This window comes from Falco biarmicus, chromosome 5 (genome assembly GCF_023638135.1).
Source record: "Falco biarmicus isolate bFalBia1 chromosome 5, bFalBia1.pri, whole genome shotgun sequence".
Classification (NCBI taxonomy): Eukaryota; Metazoa; Chordata; class Aves; order Falconiformes; family Falconidae; genus Falco; species Falco biarmicus.
The window spans coordinates 46,900,798-46,923,575 of record NC_079292.1 but is presented as its reverse complement, the minus strand read 5'-3'; the positions used below and the strand labels follow the sequence as shown (position 1 = coordinate 46,923,575).

Below are 22,778 nucleotides of genomic sequence, written 5' to 3'. Positions count from 1 at the left end.
TAACTACTAAGAAGAAAATTAACTCTATCCCAGCTGAAACCAGGACAGCCTAACAGAATGTTAACACCTTCATACAGTGTTTGTTGCTAGATTCCTCAGTTAAATGACTGTCTGTTTGTACTGCTGATTTTGGTTTTTTTCCTTAGAGACACCATTTCAAGAGAATAGCAAACAGAATGAGTGAATTGCAAATGCTTCTGATTAATCCATCATATATGGTTTTCTGTGGAGTTACAGTCAGGCCATGCACTGTATTTATCCTAAAGTAATCTATACACTTTGTATCCCAAAGACAAACAACCTAAAGTTAAGTTACCTTGCATACAGTAGAAACACTTCGTCCTTTAGAGTTCTATCTAAAGAAGATAAAGCCATCTAAAAGCATTTCCTACACTGTTCATTTTATAAATTTCACCATTCCTTTCACTAATACAGTTGGGATTTTCAAATGGGCACTCGATACCAGAGACGTAAATGAGGATCATTTAGTTACCCTTTATATTCTTTGATAGCAGTACTGCCTGAGAACAGGGAGACTGTCAATCACAGCAGCAGATATTTCTGGTTAAATCTTTCTGTTCTCTGAGGGATAGGTTAAGCAGAAGTAGAACACGTAGATAAGATATCTTAATTTCCAATTATTTTACAGTTTTATAGTCCTGTTTTTAAATGAAAAGAAATTTAAGTATTGAGTAATTAATTTCTATTTATAATATTCATGCATTTTGACAGTTATAAGTAGACAAAAATGAAACATTACATTATGTAAAAAATATATAACAAATGATTCTTTAATAGGTACTACGTTCATGGAAAGAATATGAACTAGCAGTAATTATTGTTAACTATGGGAAAAAACTGTTGAATTCCTCAACAACCACCTCACCCTGCCTGTCAGGAGCTATGAAAACTGAAGAAACACACACTAATAAAGGAGTTAAAGTAATTGCTTTGATTTTTACTTTTTCTTTTCTCTGAATACTGTATTGTATTATTTTGAAGACTACATTTAACTGCTTGTTTTACAAGTGATGGTATGGGCTAAGAGTGTCTTTGTAGAATAAGAGTTCCCAAAGTACAGTAGCCGTCTTTGTTAAGACCAGTTGCAGATTGCTGTGGGTACAGGGTCTCATCTTGTTGAACTGGAGAGGGGTTAGCAGTTCAGAGCTATGAGAATCCTGCAGATACTTATACAAGCATCCTTAACTGATCTTCATATATAGTTTCGAGGAATGCTTTATTAGACTGAAAAGATAATTCAATATATTAGTAAAGAAGAGAAAAAATATCCTTAATAATGTAGAAACTTAGCCTTTCATTTTGTGTAGCATCTGCTTGACACTGAGTCATAAGAGAATAAATTGGTACTGAAAAATATTTCTCAATGGAAGAACTGTCAACCTCAATTGCAAAGAGGTGCAGCAGGTTTTCTGCTGAGGATTTCCTGCAACTTAGAATCAGTAAAGTGTTGGTTCTCCATACCTTTCTGTCTTTTTTCTTTCAATGATTTTAGAAAAGATTTTACTGGAGAGGAAATTCGAAAAAGAATTAAGAAAGTAGGAATAACGACAGAGAAAGGAAGCACTGTGAGCGTGAAACTGAGATATATTAGAGGGACAAAACGTCAGTCAGCTTACAGGGAAAGGTTTCTGTAAGAAAATTTGTAGGACACTGATAGGATCCAGGACAAAATTTCCTCCATTGTTCATTGCTGAGTTTGTGTTAACTGCTCCCAGGTTCATGCCAAAAAAGAGAAAGAAATATAAGATCATAGGAACAATATAGCATCTTGAGCAAAGTAGGGCTGACTGAAAATTTTATTTCCGCTGAAGTGAAAAAAATCCACCTTTCTTTCCAGAGGAATATTTTGATTTCTGTAGGCAATAAATAATCTATGAAAGATAATTTTTGTGGAAAACAACATATTTTGTCAAACATTCTGTTCAAATATGTTGTTGTAGGAGCATGTGGGACTTCCCTAAAAATTTATTGGTGGCAGAGCAACTCCACTCACTCCCTTGGAGATCAGTCAAGACTGAACCATGGCCAGGTTTTTGATGCTGTACTAAAAAATGTATGAACATCAATTCTATTTCTCTTGAAAAGAAAAATAAGACAATATTGATGAAATTATCAGATAGATTTAGAAGACTTGGGATCTAACCCATAGGCCACTATTGACCTGCTGGTTTTAGGTAAAAGCTAAGTTTTCGTAACTATCTATTGGATATTTCAGACCACTTCTGCAAAGACATCCCATTTAGCTGCAATGGCAAAAGCAACGGAAAATCTAAGTGCTCTTGAATCAAATCTCCTCAGACTGACAAAACCAGGTGGGTATACTATTAAAACACTTTTTATCTTTTTCTATGGAATTTTCTATGGTTTATTTATTATTAATTACCTACAAAGTACTTTTATTTCACATACCTCCCATGATAAATCAACTAAAATAATAATGTCAGTGATCTTATTTATACTGTAGTGATGTGTATAATGACTTTTATTAATCTTTTTTATCATTTCCATGAAAATACTGATTCCTTCTTAGAAAGGAACAGTATTTTGCGCTATTCTATGAATATATAAGTTCTCCCAATCTGTGTAAATTTGGTTCCTAAATCACAAAATGCAGTGGCAAAGACCAGTGTCCATTTATCACATGTCTTACTATTCTACCAGTGCTGGTAGTAATGACCACTGCAGGAAATTTTAGTGCAGAAAAGGCTTCCTGAATGAAGTTAACAGAAATTGTCCTTTTTGTGTAGGAATTCCATGTATACTAGCATTTAACTACCTTGGAACTCAGGAATGGATACATCAACTCTAAAATATCTTAGAGTCTGGATTAAGCACAAGAATTTTCAGGCTAATGTTTCTGCCAAAGTTAGATGAATTAATAAGTAGGATTTATAAAGGAAATTAGATTAGAACTTAAAACACAGAACCACTCCTGATGTTTTTTTCCATTATATTTCCATTATATTTACACGGCATCTTGTAATCCTTGGACCCTGGATAGAATCGTAGAATAATTTAGTTTGGAAGGCATTTCTGGAAGGCATTTATTTCAGCCACCTGCTCAAACAGGTACAGTTAGATCAGGTTGCTCTAGGACTTTTCCAGTCAAGTTTTGAATCTCTCTGAAGAAACTTTTTGCTATGGGCAACCTGTTCCAACAGTTACAACCCTTACGGTTTAAAAGTTTTTCTTTATATCTCTTTGGAAATTTCTGATTTCCAGCTTGTGTCTATTGCCTCTTGTGCTATCAGTGAGGACAGTCTCCACATTCTGTATTCATCCTATTAGGTAGGTGTGGACTCCTCTTAGCCTTCTCAAGACTGAAAAAAACCAATTCTCTCAGCCTCTTCTTGCTTTGTCAGGCGCTCTAGCTCCTTACCATCTTGGTGGTCCTTCACTGTACTTACTCCAGTATGTCAGTGTCCAAAACCAAACACAGTAACCTAGATGTGGTCTCACAAGTGCCAAATAGAGAGGAATAGTCACTTCCCTTAACCTGCTGGCTATGCTGTTTCTAATACAAACCAGTTTGAATTGGTCTTTGCTGCAAGGGCATGCTTCTGACTCATGTTCTAGTTATTGTCCATCATCTCTGTATATGCATTTGTCTTAAAAGAGAAAGCATTTCTGTAATAAATAGGATAAAAAGTGATGCAAAAATTCCATTGGTCTGTGTACTAATACTTCGTTTTTTGCTGCTGACACTGATGCCTACATTCCTGCAGAACAAGTTACAGAATGAATGAATTCTGTAAGTTAATTGAAAATTAAATTGATTACTTAATAAAATGATGTTCCATTCTTACTTAATAGAAAGTTAAATTAATGGGTTCACCAGTTAGAGAAAAACACATTTTCAGTAATTGGCAAATACTTGATGTCTGAAGTCTGCTCTGTTGCTGAAATAGCATATTCATCAATAAGTTTCAGGATACAAAGTGAAGGGAAATCTTTTGTTGAGCCATACAAAATAAATAATAAGTCTTACAGCTGTCCTTACAAATATGTATAAGGGGTTTAGGACAATGTGCACACCTGTAGGGCATGCTGTTAAAAATATTTTGGAAAAAAATATTGTCATAGCAAATCCTTGAAAGTAGATCAACACTTAGCATTCCATTGATGATATTGTATGAGAAAAATGGAAGAGCTGAATCTGCCCCTTTCATAAGAAACTGAGAAAACCAAAATATTTCATACACAGTACAATTTGAACTCTGAAATTTCAGATGTTTTCCCGTAAAAAATTTTTGGGAGGTATTATTCTTTGTGAAAATGCTTATTTGAAGCAATACATTTTTTAACTTGTCAAAGATGAGAGAGTACTAATAAAGGGTGTGACTCGTCCGAAAAAGAAAATACATCCCCGCCCCCCCCCCCGCCTTGTCCTGGTGGCTGTCCTATTTAATTGGACATTATTTGCATTCAACAGATTTCAACTGACTGCTGCCTCTGGAGGGTGTTGCTATTGATCCACTATCGCAGCTGGTTGTTCCAGAGTGCATTTTTAACCTTGCTTTTTTCATGGACTAGCTGCATTGATCTTTCTCAACCACAAAACTTGCTTAAGCACAAAATTTGTGGGTCATGTTTCTTTATTAAGGCAAAATAGCAACTAGCACGTCACATTGTTCTGCTGCTCATCAACTGGTAACGCCATTGTGTTTAACTCTCAGAAGCCTGAATGCAAGTTGTTGTTCTCCTATGTATTATATATACTAGTTATATTTATATATTGTGTGTATTATTTACACCTATATCTAATATATTACTTATAGATTATAAATACATTTGTATGCATATATTTATATAAATATTTGGGTGAAGAGAAAAAATTTCCTTTGTCTACTTATGCTATCCATATGCCGAGCGTGTATTTAAGCATTAGTCACCAGTAGCATCATGTGTTTTGTTCATGCTGTATAGCTTTAAATACATTTTTGGACATGTCCTTACTGCACATCCTCCTCCACAGATAATTTTTATGGACCTTTGTTAGACCTCTGATGAACTCCAGACATCCTGCTCATTACTCTAGCAGCTGGTAGTTCATCAGTCACATCCATAAGCTCTTCATGTTTTAAGTGGCACAGCTACTTAAGTTAGAAGAAAAGAGCAAGCTTTTGAATTTCTTTCTGGTTGACAGTGAGAGATCTAAAAGAAAACTCTGTGCTAAAGGCTTTTTCTAGTCTTCAGTTACGATTCCAGGTAGAGGTTCTATTTGTACACTGTCACTGCCTGTCATAATGTTTTTGATTTGGTTATTGATGTAGCTCATGGATTAGAGCTTACAGGACAGGAAGATCCTTTGTTCCTCTACCCTGTAATTTCATGTTGGACACCAAACAGTGCTTATCGAGAAGGTAGGATAATTATTTTTTATTTTAATGTAAAGGCTTCTTTACTTCACAATGTTTCCAGTAAAGCCATCTACTACTTATTTGGAATAAGCTCTTGGAAAATTTCTCTTCATTTTGTTCATGAATATGTTTGTGTTGAATGTTCTTTTAAATTGAGGTACCCCATTTCCATGTTAAATTATGTTACTGAAAGAATTCATGGAAGTCTGAGTACACCTGCGTTTTTGAAATAGGATTTAAGATTTGTTATGTGGCCTTTGCCGCTGCCTTATATTTTTTTTTAATGCTGGTATTCAAAATAACAATGGAGCCTAGCCTGTAAAATTAGTATAGCTTTCAGATAGGGTAAATACTTTATTTATTTCTTGATGGTAAAAAATTACAAAGACAGCCAAACAGTAAAAGCAGTTTGCAAGCAATTAAAAAGCTGCCTAAAATCTAGACATCACAGCTCCACTGCTGCAATGAGAACTGTGATTTTGTACAGTAATATGACTGTCACTGAGAAGAGCAACCCAAGTGAATAGGATGCTTTATTTATACTTGCTTTATTGTTTTTTCAGGATTTTCCAGCATGTGGAAAAACAGGCATGTTGAATATTGTTATAAAATATTTTTTCACTATATACTGCATAATACAGAAATAGTTCCAAAATTGTTTTCTCAGTCCTTAGAATGTTTGTCATTCTAGGAGTGTAAATAGAGTGAGTTTGTGATTCTGTATGCCTGGTCACAAGAAGTATTTAACAACTGTTATTGTATATTGTGACCTATCTGATTTTAGTATCAGCATACCTTGCCTTCATCAGCATGCAACATGACATAGATATATGCTTTGAGACATACATAGCTATAATTATAGCTGAATTCAGAAACCTGTTGCAGCATAATTACAAAAACTGTGTTAATTATCTGTTATTTTATTGCAGTGATGAAATTCAGAAAGAAATCACGATTTCTTGAGTTCTTTGTTCAAGTTTTGCACAAAATCCTGAATGAAGAGAAGTTTCAATGTGTTCTGGAATGGGCAAGCAATGTGCAAGTTTACTTGAAAAGGTATAGTTATTACTCATTTATATTACTACTATTATAGCAGTAGTGAAAAACTACTACTTAGATTTACCAGTGTCACAGTTACAGCACAAACTAAATTTTACCCGGTAGCAGACCCATCTGGAGCCGTTCTGATGGCTCCTAGTCTGCAGAAGTTCCATGAACAGAGGGTTATATAGCTACAGAAAATATTGTATTGTGACCTCATTACACAAGGAGGGTTCTTCCTCAGCTCTGTCTGTTCAAAACTCCTACCCCATTAGCCTACCATTAGCCATTCCCAGGATTTTCCTTTTCACAGACACCACTTGGTAATGTGGCCATTTGGGGGATAACTTAGAGTATGTTGGGTTAAATGAAAAGCAAACTCATCAGGGCCTACTGTAGTGTCTAAAAAAATTTCTGTACTTAAAAGGTAAGTGGAATCAAATGGTAGATACTTACCTAAAAGGATCCCAAAGAAATTTAACTACAACTTTGTTAAAAATGCTCACCAATATTTCTAAAATTTGAAATGCAAATAATCAATGAAGAGAAGGTATATTATAGGGAACAGGAACTGCTGTTACAAAACACCAAAAAATTGGACATGGAAAAGTTCTTTGCAGAATTCCATAGTAGAATTTGGGTAACGAAGCAAACTGTTTTGTTTTACTAGGAGTTAGGAAGGTGAGAGGGTTGTTACCTATAAATTCAGATTTCTGTAATAAACCTTGAAAGCGAGCACTTCCTTATTGTCTGAAGGAGAAGTAGGACAGAAAACTTGCTGTATTTAAAACTCCTAATGAAATAGGAATTGCATGTGCTATACCTGTTCCTAACGATAACCCGTTAGCTATGAAAGGAGTTTAACATGATGATGATGATGATGATGTTTTTAAGATCATGTTTTTTGTCAGGAGGAACAACCACCTTCTCTCTATCAATGGAATTTCAACAGAAGAAGCAAGTTCTCCCACTCTGCCAGAAGGCATGGATAGATACACTATAGGAGTTATGGAATTTCAGAAAGTGAGTTTTATTTTTAAGGAGTTATGTATGTCTTTACTAGGCAGCAATACTGTAAGCACAAAAGTAAATTTTTAAAAGCTGTCTCATAAAACCTTCAGCTAGAGATATGCGTAATTACAAAAATCTGAGGTACAAATTCTAGTCTTCAGCTCACCTCTGCACTCCTGATACCAGGAAGAAAAGTTGATCTGGGATTTATCTGGAAGGCCAACAATTGTGAGGAATTTAAGATGAGTCAGAGTAATGCATCAGTGAAATCAATGAAAGATTGCCTTTCATCAGCTACCTTTAAAAAACCCCAGTATGTTAGTAGGAAATGCCTTGGGTACCATCACATTAAGAAAAGGATATCAGTTCAGGCATTTTTTACAGTATGTTGTACTTACACTTTTTCATGAGTAGCTGTTCATTATTAAGTCCTTGTGCAGATATTTTAATTGCACAATAAAGACTTTTTGTTCAGAATTCTTTTAAAATATTTTTTTTCTTTTTTTGGAAAGCAAGTATAATAAGGATTTGTATTGTTTTGGAGGAAGAGTTTTCTCCCTTATAACCCTCTAGTAATGTTGCAATACTGCTAGCATCTGAGATAGATTAGGGAAAGGGTTTTCTGTCTCAGTTTTTGTATTGCAAAGTTCTACTTTTTGTAATAATAGGAAAAGAACTATCATTATTTTTGAGATGAAAAACACTGGTATATGAAAGAAAATATTTGGGGACCTGACTGACTTCTTAGTGTCAGTCACTTGATACATACCTTCAAAAAGACTGTAAAGCTTTCTGGAATATTAAATATTTCATTTGCTGTCTTATTTTGACAAACAGTTCCAGAATTTATTTTCTGTTCTGTTCTGTTCCTGCATAACCCAAACTGCTGTATACCTCAAGTAATTAATAATGTAGGTATAAAGAAGTATTTGAAGTATATTTAAGATTTTAACGGAAGATTTTTTTAAAGAATACAGAGACGTCACTTTTAAAGGAACCAGAGGCATCAGCTTTGAAGAAAACAAGAAAAGAAGCCTTGAGTCCTATTCGAAAAAGACAGACTCTTAGACAGTATTTAATGAAACATCCAAACATAATGCAGTCTCCAGAAGCACAAAGGTATATGAACATAAATTGTCAGATTCATATACAGGACAAAAGTATTTTAACTGAAATTTAGTTTATTTAATATTAAGTATTTTGAAGTGTATTTTAAAACTTTTTTCTATCAGAGGGATGAATTTGTGGACAGTCCATTTACTTTTTTTACTGGTTTTGTTTGGTATAAAATTGGCTTCCACTCAAGAGATCATAATCTGTCTCATATTTATTTAAGAAAAAAACTGTTGATGATTTTGAAGACTTTGTATTAATAATCCAAGACTGTATTTCAGTTGTGTTAGCTTGAGCATTCATTGTGGTGGAAAAGCTGTTAATCTGTATACTATATGCTTTTCACACTGTGTTGAGGAGCTTGGTTGTTAGAAATGAATAAAGAATGTTTATTTGTTCTTGATGTTCAGGTAGTTTCAGAGTGATTTTTGTCATCCTTTTGCTAGTCTTCTTGGATTATCTGTTCTGTAGCTTTCAAAAAACTGTTTCTTGATGAAAACAAATGAAAATTCATTCACCTCTTCTTTTGGCAAATATTTCTATATATTTGGTTAAGTCAGTAATAATGGTACCTTCCAACCTAAAAGAATTTTTAGTACTTATTACCTGGTACTTTGGTCACTTATGCTTCCAGCAGTTAGCAAGTAAAAAACTAGAAATATCTGAATATAAGCAATCACATAACTGAGTCTGGAAGTGTTTTAAATAAAGAAAGTAAGAAAAGTCTTCTATACACTATGATCTAAATATTTATCTGAACCATCCCATTTTTGACTTCAACAGAACCCCCCCACACACCTTACCATGATTTTCATGGCTTTCAGTGGGGCTGTTTAACTTATCCTGGGCTTTTTGCTTTTTTGGCTACTCTTTTGTATCTTACATAATAATATTGCAGCATAATGTAATCAACATTGTATGTGGTATACTGTTCTGCCCATATTTTAAAGTTGAGAAACAGGCAGAATAACAATTTATATTGATAAAGGAATCAGTTTAAAGTTTATAAAAAAGAAAAAAAGATACTTGATTTGACTACAGCATTGTATGTGCTAGGTAATTCAGAATTGTTTGATCTGGCAGAGAAACATAGAAAAACTCTATGGCTGGAAATTAAAACCAGGCATGCAAATTTGAAATGAAATGTTTTCTTCACACTGAGGATGATTAGCTACCAAAACACAGCAATAAAAAGGATGATTGAAATTTACAGTATAATAGTAAACCCTCCATCTCCTGAACAGACTGTGTGAACCACATTGTATTCACTATAATAATCTGTTTGGATGATTCAGGTACAAATAACATCAAGCACAGAGCTAAGCTTTTTATAAGTACTAAGACAAATACCTTATGGAAGTGCATAAAATATAAGATAGGATTTAGTGTGTATTAAGTGTACATAAAGAGGGAAAGCACAATTGCTTTTCTTGACTGCAGCAAAAATCCTTTTGGTTGAAATGTGTAATGTGCTTCTGAGTTAATAAAAGTATGTGGTTATGCAATGGGATATTTCTGTGTATCTTTCCCATGATTTTCTTTTCTAGAGCTTCAATAAAACACAATTTCATTTTTTGCTACTGCATATATTTTGGTTTAGGAAATACAAGGAAAAGTTGCAAAAAGTAGCTCGTCACACCTTGGTGGTACTGCTGAAACCAATTGTGAGTAGTTACTTAAACCGAAAGAAGTTTCATCACATGTGTCTTGAAGAAATGCCCTGGAGGTCTCAGATGAATATCTATCTGGCAGTTGCACACTACAACTTACTTAAAAAGAAACTGAATGAGCAATATAACATTGGAATTTGTGGTTCACAGTATCTGGACAGGTATATCTTATTGCATTATCAGTGATTGCTATCAATATAGATTATTCTGTTATTGCCATTAATGCAAACAGACCTGAATTACAGTATCATCAGTCAATTTGTCATATGAACAGTTCAGCTTCCAAATGCAAATTGGTTTACTATGTAACAAGTTTTGCTTTCCATCAAATGACTGGTGACATGCATATTTGTGGTTGCTCATTGACTGGTCAGATGAAACCTCTGAAATAGAATATATTATGCTATTTTTTGTTTCCTTATAACTTTTGGCTATACTTCATTATTTCTGATTCCTAATACTTCATTATTTGTGCTTCCTAAAGCTGCTGGAAAGTAATCAAAACTCACGTTTGAGAAAATTAATTTTGTGTGCATATATATCGAAGTTTTTTTTATTATGATATCTGGGGTTTTTTTTGTGCTTTCTTCCTTTTTCTCCCATTCTGCAGTTACAATATTTTGGATCCTGAAATATTCTCATTAAATAATTCTGGCACTGTAGTGGTGAGAGACGCCATAGAGAATAACATGAGAACACCAACACCACCTATCCTTAAAAAGTCAGGAGTGACTGAAAAACAAAATTGTAAGAACTTTTAATGAGTGTACAACTGGAATCAGTTTCAACTTTAACCTTCTCTTAAATTCTGTCTTGACCTCCACCATTAGTTCTCCACATCACCTTTGAAAAAATACTCATGCCAATTTAAAGAGATGTTTCTGGATTTCATTAAGTGTATCTGTATTTTTTCTTTTTGGCATATGTAATATAAAAGAAGTCATAGTCAATAATGGGGCATTTATACTAACTCTGAACAGTGTTTACTGTATTGATAAATATGTTACTTCTAATCAATTGGTTATTCTTTATCCTATACTTTAGTAACAATTTTATAAATTCTAATGAATTAGTGATACAGCTTTTGGTTTGCAGAAGCCATGCTACTAGACCTATTAAATTGATAACATTGCAGATTATTTTAAATGCAATGATAATTTTAATCAGTTTCTGTGGTTGTTAATTGGTCTCTAGTTTCATATAGATTTCCTAACAGGTCAATAATTACCTGGATGGTTCTGTAAGTCTTTCTTAAAATTATGGACTGAAGTTTATTATCATCTTTCAAATCTGAAGTAGAATAATTTAGGTTTCCATCTCTACTGCTTGCTCCCTAGGGTTTTCCTGTGGCAGAGCCTACCTCAGGTTCAATTTTTTATTTTCTACCACTTTTACTTCAATTCTCTGTCTTTCACATTTGACTGTTCTATTATCCTAGCTATTTTCCCTAACATCCTTTGAGGTTTCAGCACAAGCCAAAAGGCTCCTGTTTGTAAGTAACTGTGAAATATAGGACTTTGATTACCTCAGATGTTGGTGATAACATAGAAGTCAACGCAAAGGAGTCTGCCTAGCCACCATAAGTTCAAGAAGACATCACAAGCCTGGTCTTTTCAACAGCACTTCAGGGAACTTTCTTGCCATACCTGACTATGATTTCATGTAGGATTTCCTTAGGTAGGAATCTGCCATCCTCTTTGCCTCTTCCAAGGAGCTGTAACAAAAACTAGCAGTTGAAGTCATTCATTCTCTTTGCAACAGCTTACTTTTAGTTATAATAAAAGTAAGCTTAGTTATACTCTTGATGCTTACAAGTCACTGAAACTTGTTGAAAACTGGTGAGAATACTGTTTACTACCTCCTAGTCTTTGCAGCAATTCTGAATGAATGAGTGAATTTCATGAAGTGTGCAGTTTGCTATAGAGTTCAAATACCGTTTAGCTTGAAATTAGCTTAGCTGAGATACTACTGTATCCTACAAGCTTGAATCTTTGTGTTTTCCTTGGAGGATATTTGGTATTGAATAAAATAATGAAGCAATTCTACACATACCACATAATTTGTCAGGTATCTTCCCTTCTTCCTAACTTCTCCTTTTAAAAGGCCTCGGTTTCAGAAATGTTCTTGGGAGCTTGCTACATGGTGATTTCTTTCTAAAACTTAACTTCTTATGAGGCTGTATTTTGGCTTTGAGGCTGGAAACTATTTAGTACACATTGTTATCTTGCTCAAACTTTTTTTTATCCCTGCTTCTTCCAACGCTTGAGTAAAAGCATCTTATATTTTAAATATCATAGTCTTATAAATAAGATAACCTTAACATTGGCATTTCCTAACATTTAAGTATTTAGCTGCCACAGGAAAATCCTAGCTGGCTGATAACATTATCTTCCTCATTTTTACGAGAATGTTAACTGATTTTTAACCAGTGAACTTTTTGTCTTCAGGTACAGATAAATCTGAGCACAGCATTAAACTGAGTGGAACACATACTCCTCAAACTCAAACAGCAAATGATACAGAAATATCCATCTCTCATTCACCCAAAGAATACAACCAGTTTCTGTCAAATACAATTTTATTAGAGCATTTTACAGAAATCTTTTTGCATTTAAGAAGAGCAGTGGTAAGATACACTTTCTTATTAACATTTTATTTATTACTAAGCATTGCTTTACAATACTTCCTACTTTCTACATTAAAAAAAACACACTTCAGAAATGTCAGGAAAACTTCAGTGGGGAATAAGCAATGATTTCTTATCTTCTGCAAATTGTCTGAGTACAATGTATGAAATGTCAGGGATATCACCTATCATAATGTATACTTCTATCAAAGATGTATTAGTTTATAAAGATTATTATTTTTCATTTAGCCTTTGTAACTTTCCTTCTCATGTTTGTTAAATCTTTCTAAAAATACTTGCACGCTCACCTTTCCATTTACAGGTCTTAGTGAATGACTCGGTAGTATAAACAAGGGGACCAGTGATTAAAAGGAAATACAGACTGACTTCTCTTCCCATAAATCCTTCTAAACCCAAGTAAATCCACATAAGTGGTGTGAATTAATTTTTATTTCTTATTCTCACACCAAAAGCAACAATTAAATTCAATTATAAATTAGTGCTTCTATGTAAACTTCCAAATCAATGTTCTGTAATGCTTTATAGAAATTTAAATACTGAATGATCTGTTATTAAGGATGATCTATAGACTGTAATTTTGAAACCTTACTTAAGCTTTGCAAGAAAAGAATGAAGCTTTTAGTTTCTGTATTTCTGAAGTATAATTATATTTTGAATGGTATGCATAGGTTCTTGCTCACCGTGGTGGCCACTGGACATTGCTTCAAAATGCTTGTCGAGAACTTTGGAACTATACTCAAGAATTACAATTGGTTGCTAACCATTCACATTCTCATATGGATATATTTCCCATTACTATGAGTTTGCTTAGAAACACTATCTGGTTGCCATTTTATTTGGCATCAGACATGATCATTGATATGATAACTGAACTACAAGCAAGCAGGTCTCTTAAGGTAAAATTTATTTCTATTAAGACAGTATACTCTTTATTATCACATAGGTAGTTTTCTTTCTCTTGCATTGTATTCTGATATGTTCAAGTTATTCTCTGTAATAATTTTTTAGTACTTTACCGTATTTTCTAATCTTTATAAGTTGATTTGTCCTAAAAACAAGTTTGAAAATAACAGGTAGAATAATGTTTCTTCACTGTAGACTGTGGAACCTGAAGGAGACTTCTGCATTCCCAGTTGTTTAGGAGGTATTATGGATGAGAATGGTGGTTCTAATCTCCATCCACAGTCTCCCCTGGATGATGTGAATGTGGTTGACTTGAAATGGATATGTAATCTGATTCTTAAAACAATAGAATTGTTATATCAAATGAAGAAGTGGGAAGCACTGGTGCACATAGCTGTACAATTTAACATATTTACACAGTAAGTTACACCAACTCTAATATAAACTAAAAAGCAACGTTATATAGTTAAATAGACTGTTATTTTTCTTAATTACTATACTTTGCTTTTTTTCAGTGAGAGGTACACAGAGCAAGTGAGTCCGCTGCTGGTATATGCTCAGAGGAAGCTGCTGGAAAGGATACAGCAATTCAGTGGCCCAGAAAGCCATGAATCTCATTTCATGAAATATCTGTCTGATAATGCACATAAGGTGAACCATAGATTTCTTATTTGGGCACTGACTCTTAATGTGAACTAAATATGGAGAAGTACCTTCACTGATTAATTTAATATGATTTTTTATAATGTTCACAAATATTAAATTATAATAAATTAATGAACATGATTGATTGAAGTGCATGAAAAGGCTTATATGACATGATTCCAGCAGTGGCAGAGGTCTGCACTTGATGACTCAGAGAAAATTTCTTCCATGCATAATGTACCGATTCCATACTATGATCCTAAATCTAATTCATGTTAGTTCTTTTTGCTGCTCTTTTAACCTGAAAACATTTATTTGGATATTGTGCAATCTTTGCAATTAATTAAAATTAAATGCAAAGACATTGCTTTGTTTCTGCATTGGAACACTGCTCCTACTGACAGGTTCTTTGCAAGCTGCATTTATCCAGACAAAGAAAGGTGGAATATTTGCTGAACATCAACGAGTTGCTCATGATTATGGCAAATACCAAATAAGATACGAGTTTAATTCATTAACAACTAAACAGTTATATATTTTATCCAATATTTAGGTGTTGTGAATGTTTCACCTCTTACTGACAGTGGTACTTGTGTCTTAGTAAATCACTCCTCTTGTTTTGTTCTATGACTGAGTATTTAGATACTTTAAGCACCAAACATTGATATTTCTGAATAGTTGCCAATTATCATGAAACAAAACTTGCTTTTTAGATGAGTTGCAGAAACTACATAGGGCAGAAATTACAGCTGCCTGTTGCCCATTCTGCTAGTGAACGGATTTTTCCTGGATGCTTTTTCTATCCTGAGATGAGAAATGATTATACAGGTCAGAACACATTTCAGTCTTGTGAGTTCTCTTTTTCCCTCGTATCTTTTTCTTCTTTTCAAACAGGATATTTCTTTGTTTTCCTCCTTATCATAGGTCTGCCACTGCTTCTATAATCTGTTTCTTTTAATAGAAACTCAGGTTTGGCTTCAGATTATTATTCTTGATATTTTGGATGGAAATTAATGTTTTCAAGACCTTTCCAAATATATTCAGGCTGTATCTGAAAGCAGAGAAAAGCAGTTGTCATGCACCTGCCAGGTGACCTACAGTGTGTTGAGTGAGCGTGGTGGTCTTGGTCCAGTTTTCCATTGGTATTGTTGGGTGTTCAGCAATATACCCTGAAGTTAATGTGAGCCTGCACTGTTATCGATAGAATCAACGGAAAAACTGAACTATAAATTGACAAAACACCTCTTTTACCCACAGTTGTTGATCTTATCAGTCAGGATTAAAATGTTATAGTCTTTAATGGAAGTTTGTTAATCACAGTTCTTCATATCACAGATGTCAATGTATTGCACACAAAGCTTTGTGTTGAATTCAGCTGAGGAAAGTTATTAAACAATAAATAACACTGTATGTAAGAAGAGTAGATAGTATTATGCAGTATTTTTACTATTTTTTTTATAATTTTAAAATACTTTTGCTATTATTACTACTATTATTACAGTAATTGTAGTAAATAGGATCAGCAGTTGTAGTAAAAAAATTGTTTCAAGACTTCAGATACTGGAATTCAGAGCAGAGAGCTGAGCTGAGGCATTCCCAGGGCAGATGGAATTCAGGGGATATAGATGTCACATGATAACTAAAATGTAACACTGGAAAAGATATAAATGCTCAGAAGTGATCCTGATGGTTAATATTTTTTCTTTAATGCATAATCCAATAGGATGCAAAGGTGATTACATTAATATACTTTAGTTTTAAAGTTATGAAATTATTAAAAAGTATGTTTTGCAAGGTGATTTACAAAAAATATATATATTTATGTAATGCAAAATTATTCTCCATAATTATGAATTCTTTTTAGATTGTAGTCAAGCGAAAGCCCTAGTTTATGTACCTCTTGATGTGAATAATGCACTGAAATGTTTCAGAGAAACTCTACAAAAATGTAAATATCACAGCAGAGCACTGAGACACAGCAGAAAACTACTTTCATTATTTCTTGCAAGCACACAAGGTGAGTTATTTATCGTAGTTTTTCTCACTTAATAAAGTGTATATGCAGTCAAAATAGTGAAGAGTGAAAGGAATATAATTTTAAATTCAAATTTTAGTGATTATTGACAATTAGAAAAAACATAGAATATGAAGTTATAGATGAAGTTCTGTACTCTAAGCCTGTTTCCCTATGATTTCTCTCTTGCGATGAAATGATACATTTTTTTTCATGCAGCTGTGTCACTTGTCTGCAGCCAAACCTCTGTCAAAGGACTGACTGGCAGATATTCAAGAGTTTATTTTCTCTGACAGAGCACGTATTTTCATTTGGTTGTACTGACCAGTGAGTTTTGTCCAGTGAGTTTAATTGGGAGACACAAAGACAGAATCATAGTATAGGAAACCAGATAAGAATAGGGTCCACAGGAATTCTATGTTTGAGTAATGTGGTGTGGAAATATTTGTGGTGCTGGAAAATAGTATAATGCTTTTCCAAACTGATCATATAAATCACTTTTCTGGTCTAGAAAATGCTGGAAGAGCAATTGGCCGTCATACTTCTTCAAACAGAAGGCTGGAATTTACTGTCGGAGCTGAACTGATACTTCTACCAACACCACGTGATCTTTCTCAAGAAAAATTCAGTTTCTCCAGTATGGTTGAGAGTAAACCGATACCACAGTCACAGCTTTCAGTAGTTATCTCTTCCTATGAACAAACAATTGGTAATTTTTTCATAAATTTCTGTTTACAGCTAAGATGTAATATCATTCTGCCTATCATATATGTTTATTTCAGTGTTATTTTCCTCCATCAGACAGCTATAATTGTCTGAAAGCTGGTTTCCAGAAACACACACCCTTCTTTCTGTTGATTCAGAAAATCTGCTTTAGATCCTAAACAAGCCACTGGTTGGTTCATAACCTCTACAGTTATCTCATCTTACGAAAAAGCATTACTTCAGTGGTGGTGCACTGATTATTCCCAAATTAAAATTCTGCTGTAGTGTTTAGCAGATTCATTTTAGTTCCATGATAGGTTTTTTTTCCCTAGAAAACAGACCTTTTGGATTCTGTGCATTTGAATATAAGACCTAGTTGCTTGGCTTCCATCTTACATTCTAATATGGCTTTAATACAGTAATACAGATGTATTAATATGTATGTAGTAATACAGTATTAATACAGCTGAGCACTACTACCTGTTTTTGCTGTATGATGAAATAGGTGAGGTGCAGCAGGTCAACAGATGGGATAACTTGTTTTATTTGAACTAAGGGATCCAGAAATGAGCTCAGGACAGTGCTACTGTGCTGTATGCAGCCAGTGCTGTTTAGCAGGGCCAATGGCCTGCTTCCCAGTTTATCTCTTGAAGAGGAAGAAATTTGAGAGGTCTGAAAACACAAAAATACAAAAGCTTAGGTAAACAGCTCCATAAATATATCCTACTCTTGTTTTTAAAGTTAGTAGAAATAAGAAATTGTACATTTGAAGGTAAAATGTAAAAGCCTAATAAATCTTTCAAAAATATGAATGCATTGAATTACATGTTGATGCAGGTCTACTTCTCATGCAAAATTTGTTCAAGATTTTTTCACTGATTTAATGGTGTTACAATATTTTTTTTCTAATCTGCTAAAAAAATGAATAACAGGAATCCTTGAAATAAACAACCAAAGAGACCTCAAGGCTCAGGCTCTACATGAACTTGGAAATCTTCACTTTTATGCTGGAAACAAAAGGTACCTAGTTATTGGACTAAAAAAGGGCATTGTTTCATTTTCTAATTGGCATTCATATACCCTCCAGCTGTCTTGTAAGTTCTTGTGCTGTCCTCAAGTCCACACAACCTTTCATCTAACTCACTATTAGCTATATTTTGAGACTTTTTTTCAGGATTTTTTTTTTTTCTTAGCTAGCTAATTGCAATTAAGCAAATTAATTAAGCATCTCTATGTGTTTTTAAGAAGTAATATCTATTGCTATCTCAATAAGTCTGTTGACCAGGAATGGTATCTTTCTGTGTTGTAGAAACTGTATTTCAGTTTTTGACCTAATCAGAATTACTTGTATCTCAGGCAATAAGGTAAAATGAAGCGAGTCTTATCTTCCACTTTGGAAAATGTCAGCAATATGATGAGAACATTTTTTATGTGTTACAGAGCTGCTTTTAAATATTGGTGTCAAGCCCTTGATGAAACACTCAACACTGCCGATGCTCTTAACAACTGGCAAGAGTTAGATTTTCCAAAAAATGCTACAGACTGCTTTGCAGTTGGAAGATCAACCGATATTAGTCAGAAATTTCTTTCTCAGGCTGGAGTTTGGGGATGTTTACACGCAGCAGTCTTAGTGGCTAAGATAGCTCAGTAAGTATTTTATCTGTATTTGCATTTCTTTCATATTTTAAAAAAATTGCTCATCTAGGACATTAGACAACTTGAAATTAAATGAAAATACTAATGAGTTGCTATAAAAAAGACTCATCAAAACCAGAGGAATTTTTCCTTTCAGGAAGAAAGTTGTTCTTTTGGAGAATATTGTTTGTTCCCTTTTCTTGAGTGCTCATCTTTGATAATAATTGCAGCTGTATATTATATGAAGAGATCATTGAGATAAAACAAAATGATAAAAAGTCATAAGCACAAGGATTTTACATCATATTGATTTTCAATTGAAATATCATATCTTCCAAGTCATTGCACGTATTAAATATTAATGTATCTTGAGGGCAGATTTACTGCCTAAAGTACTCATTTTCTGGTGAATTACAACTAAATGAAATTTGAATTACTGTATTAAAGTCTACCATCAATAAATATTTCTGTCCAGTACTCCTTGACTGCTGGTAAAATACTATGGATGTAATTCTGAGCTGTTCCTCAATGTATTGTACCATATAAAAAAGTACAAAATGTAAAGTTTAGAAATATCTAAGCCAGCTCTAAATGACCTTGGAAGCATTATACCCATGAAAGGGCAGAGATTCATCTGAGTAAACTGTCTTACCTGAGAAACAGGTCATATTAATAACACTGTAAAGTACCTGTAAACCAAGGTAGCTTTGAAAGTATTAGCATGGCTATTTCAGGATGAAATGGTATTGCCACACTCTGAATTGGCACCCAAGAGGAAAAGATGAGTTGAAGATGATTCTAAACCACAGCTCTTCTAATTCTGAGCTGTAGTGCATTTTTGGGTCCAATTAGGCAAGACAGAATCCCTAGCTGTTTACAGATGCTTGTGGCACATATTTACTGCACTGCATACGATTCCTTTACTGCTAATATGCCCATTTCAAATCCCTCCAAGTCCAGGGATCTGGAGGGAGCTATCCTCTCAGCTTCTCCCTCAGGCAGATCTCTTCTATTCAGACCTGACTTGGGTCAAACAGAGTTTAAAGGAAGATGTTAAACATCTTTCCCTTGAGTTGCTCTTTCTAGAGTGACTTTGTCTCAGATGAAAGGATTCGAATACTTTCATTATATTGTTGTATATTATATATATATAATATAATATATACTATATATATATTATAGTTGTATAACGGTAGAAATAATTGTGACTCGACTGAAGTGGGTCTGATATTAATTGGGATGGGAGCAGCTTGCAGGGTGAGTCTTGAAAAATATAATCAATTACTGTCGCTGTACCTTGCAAAATTCAAGCCCATAATTTTTTCCTTGATCTTTAATCTGTATTAAAGATTTCTAATATTGTAGATCAGATAATTACCCTGCTAACAGGGTGGTTTAAAGCTCTGATAAGGTACTGTGTGTGATTAATTTAATCTAGCTAGACATCTACTATGTGAAAGTCCACGTGAGCTACTTATCTTAGGCTTCCTTTATGGAAAGAAATACACTTCAAGGCGTGAGTTGCTTGACTTGCTTTTTCTAGTTTTGTATGAGATGAATTTTGCACTTAGATTGCCTGTTTCCCTCCTTTAACTTTAAAGAGTATCCAGAGAACTCCCTTTGTCTAGATATGTCTTTGGTCAAATGCTCCTTACTTCACATGGCATGGCTGAGCACCTATCTACAGAACAGGCAGCTCTTTTCCAATACGGAAAACATCTAGATTGTGTTAATATCATTGTTATGCTAGATTAAATTTTTTTTTTGAATAATTTATATTGATGGGCACATTCATATGTGTTGTACTTTAGGTATATAACAACATCAAAGATGAGATTAAGAACTAAATACTGCTGTTTTTCTGCTGTGCTTTTTAAGGTAAGAATAAAATTTCAGTTAGAATTCATGAAGTTGAAAAATTTATTCTAAAATCTAAATCTTAATAAGCCTCTATTAAAATATTTTCATTTTGATTGTGAAGGAAAACTGGAGATCAGACATAGTTGACAGTTTATGCGGATTAGATGAGATGTTTTTATTCTCTGTTTTTTAACAGTGTTCCTGTATTATAGCCTAAAAATTATCACTTCAATAAGAGTCTACTGTCTCAGAGAAATAATGAAATACTGAAAAGTGAAGATGGCTGAAATATTTGGCAGTCCAATATATTTTCCTTCTCTTGAAGTGTTCTGCTCAGGAAGAGCTGGATGGAATCGATAGCCGAGTTCTCTCTGTCAGATCTGTACAGAGTCTTCACAGTTTGTCATAAATTTTCAACCAGGAGAACAGACTTAAGAGAAGAAATTTTAAAATCTCTTTTAGCATTTAAAGATACTGGTTTGTAACACTAAAATCTCAGCTCTGTTAGAAGTTTGCTCTAAAAATAGAGGATAGTCAAAATGATTCAATTTCATTTGCAAAGAAAATTATATCACTAAAATTAAGTTTGCAAATTTTCAGAAACCAAGTATAGAGGAAAAAAGGGTTTCAGTTCACTTCTAAAAGGAAGTTTTAAGATACCAGTAACAAAAGTGATATAGGAAGGAGAACTGCAAGTATTCTGCCAGTCATACTGCGCTCGGATCAATGCTTACTCAGCTGCTTATCAGTGCAGCATCGCAGCATCAGGAAGTTGGTTGGCTTCTTCCAAAACAAACCCATGCCACTTTGTAATGTCTTGTACCAGCCTTGATTGTGACTGTGTGACCTATGCTAGACCACATTTAAAACCTTGTTAAGTTCAGCAAAGGGAGAACAAGTTGAAGAACCAGAGGTAAAGGAGAATTTTGACTAGCTTCTAGCACTGTAATTGCTGGTAGTACAAAGCTGAACAATTTTGATTCCTCCATTTGAGAGAAATAGTAGTAATCATTTGTTCCAGTTGTATAACGGTAGAAATAATTGGGACTCGACTGAAGTGATATTAATTGGGATGGGAGCAGCTTGCAGGGTGAATCTTGAAAAATATAATCAATTACTGTCGCTGTACCTTGCGAAATTCAAGCCCATAATTTGTTCCTTGATTTGGAAAGCTTTTATAACTTTATTTAAATTCCACCTCTGGTACCACCTTTGGCTTTAGGCTTGTTAATATCTCAGATCTGGGTATGTAAATTCATATTTCTCTAGCATATCATTGCTACTTCCAACAAGAGAAACAATAGGGAAGGAATATCTGATATCAGAGACAATGTTAGCACTCCTCCCTTTTTAAAGGAGGAACATTTAAGTTACTTCCTGAAAGTTCACATCAGTTTTAAGTTATATGGTTTAAGCTACACTAGCTGACCTAGTTAAAGGCGGAACTAGGGTGGGACTAGCTTTTAACAGGCTTTAAAATCAGCAACTCTCCCAGAAACCAAAGCTGAGGTGGTGGTGGGGCAAGGACTTAAGGCTAAGTAAAATCCAAATACCTTACTTTGTGGGGAAAAGAAAAAGATTTTTCTTCTCATGGCAGATATTTTCCATGAAACATTTGGACTGGCGAAGAAATGTTTGAATGCATCCCCAGAAACATGTATTTTTCTTATGCATTTTCCTTGATTATGGAGATGTTTGAATAAATGATTAAGTTCTTTCTGTCTGCTGATCAAAAGCTTATCCTAAGATTAATCTGAGAAATCTTTGTAAGAACCCCTAGTGCTTTATTAGTTTTTTTCTAGTGTTTCCAGAGATTTATTTGGTATGCTTTGACCTGGAATCTGAGACAAATTCCATTGACTTTTTAGGAAGATTTTTCACTAACAGGGGAGTAGTTGCTGAGGAATCTTTCATGATGATTTTTGTACACCTAGATAAGTTTTTCTCTTTTGCTTGTTTTGTAAAATGCTGTCCTTAGACTATTTGCAGCCTGTTTTTTTTTCCTCCATCAAGTTCACACATAAAGCATTTTCTCTAAAAAGATTTTTCATGGTTTTGTCTAGAAACAACTGGGTACTTAACATATTGGCTGAGTTTCCTTTATGAAGTCATTGTGAGTCTCAAGGGTTTGAGTTTTATAGTGTTTCACTAAT

The 22,778-nt window shown here is 34.0% G+C and overlaps 1 protein-coding gene across 1 annotated transcript in view; it reads left to right on the top strand.

Annotated features, from left to right (window-relative positions):
* The window catches only part of CFAP54 (cilia and flagella associated protein 54), a 117,393-nt gene that overhangs the window by 50,919 nt on the left and 43,696 nt on the right, over positions 1-22,778 (top strand). The window contains exons 28-45 of the mRNA XM_056341897.1: positions 799-942; positions 2,237-2,333; positions 5,295-5,384; positions 6,311-6,437; positions 7,334-7,445; positions 8,404-8,552; positions 10,147-10,377; positions 10,827-10,963; positions 12,664-12,842; positions 13,532-13,759; positions 13,962-14,185; positions 14,282-14,417; positions 15,125-15,239; positions 16,276-16,428; positions 16,937-17,134; positions 18,063-18,150; positions 18,571-18,777; positions 20,577-20,643. Of these exons, the coding sequence (XP_056197872.1) occupies positions 799-942; positions 2,237-2,333; positions 5,295-5,384; positions 6,311-6,437; positions 7,334-7,445; positions 8,404-8,552; positions 10,147-10,377; positions 10,827-10,963; positions 12,664-12,842; positions 13,532-13,759; positions 13,962-14,185; positions 14,282-14,417; positions 15,125-15,239; positions 16,276-16,428; positions 16,937-17,134; positions 18,063-18,150; positions 18,571-18,777; positions 20,577-20,643 (2,682 nt within the window). The remainder of the gene's footprint in view (positions 1-798; positions 943-2,236; positions 2,334-5,294; positions 5,385-6,310; positions 6,438-7,333; positions 7,446-8,403; positions 8,553-10,146; positions 10,378-10,826; positions 10,964-12,663; positions 12,843-13,531; positions 13,760-13,961; positions 14,186-14,281; positions 14,418-15,124; positions 15,240-16,275; positions 16,429-16,936; positions 17,135-18,062; positions 18,151-18,570; positions 18,778-20,576; positions 20,644-22,778) is intronic.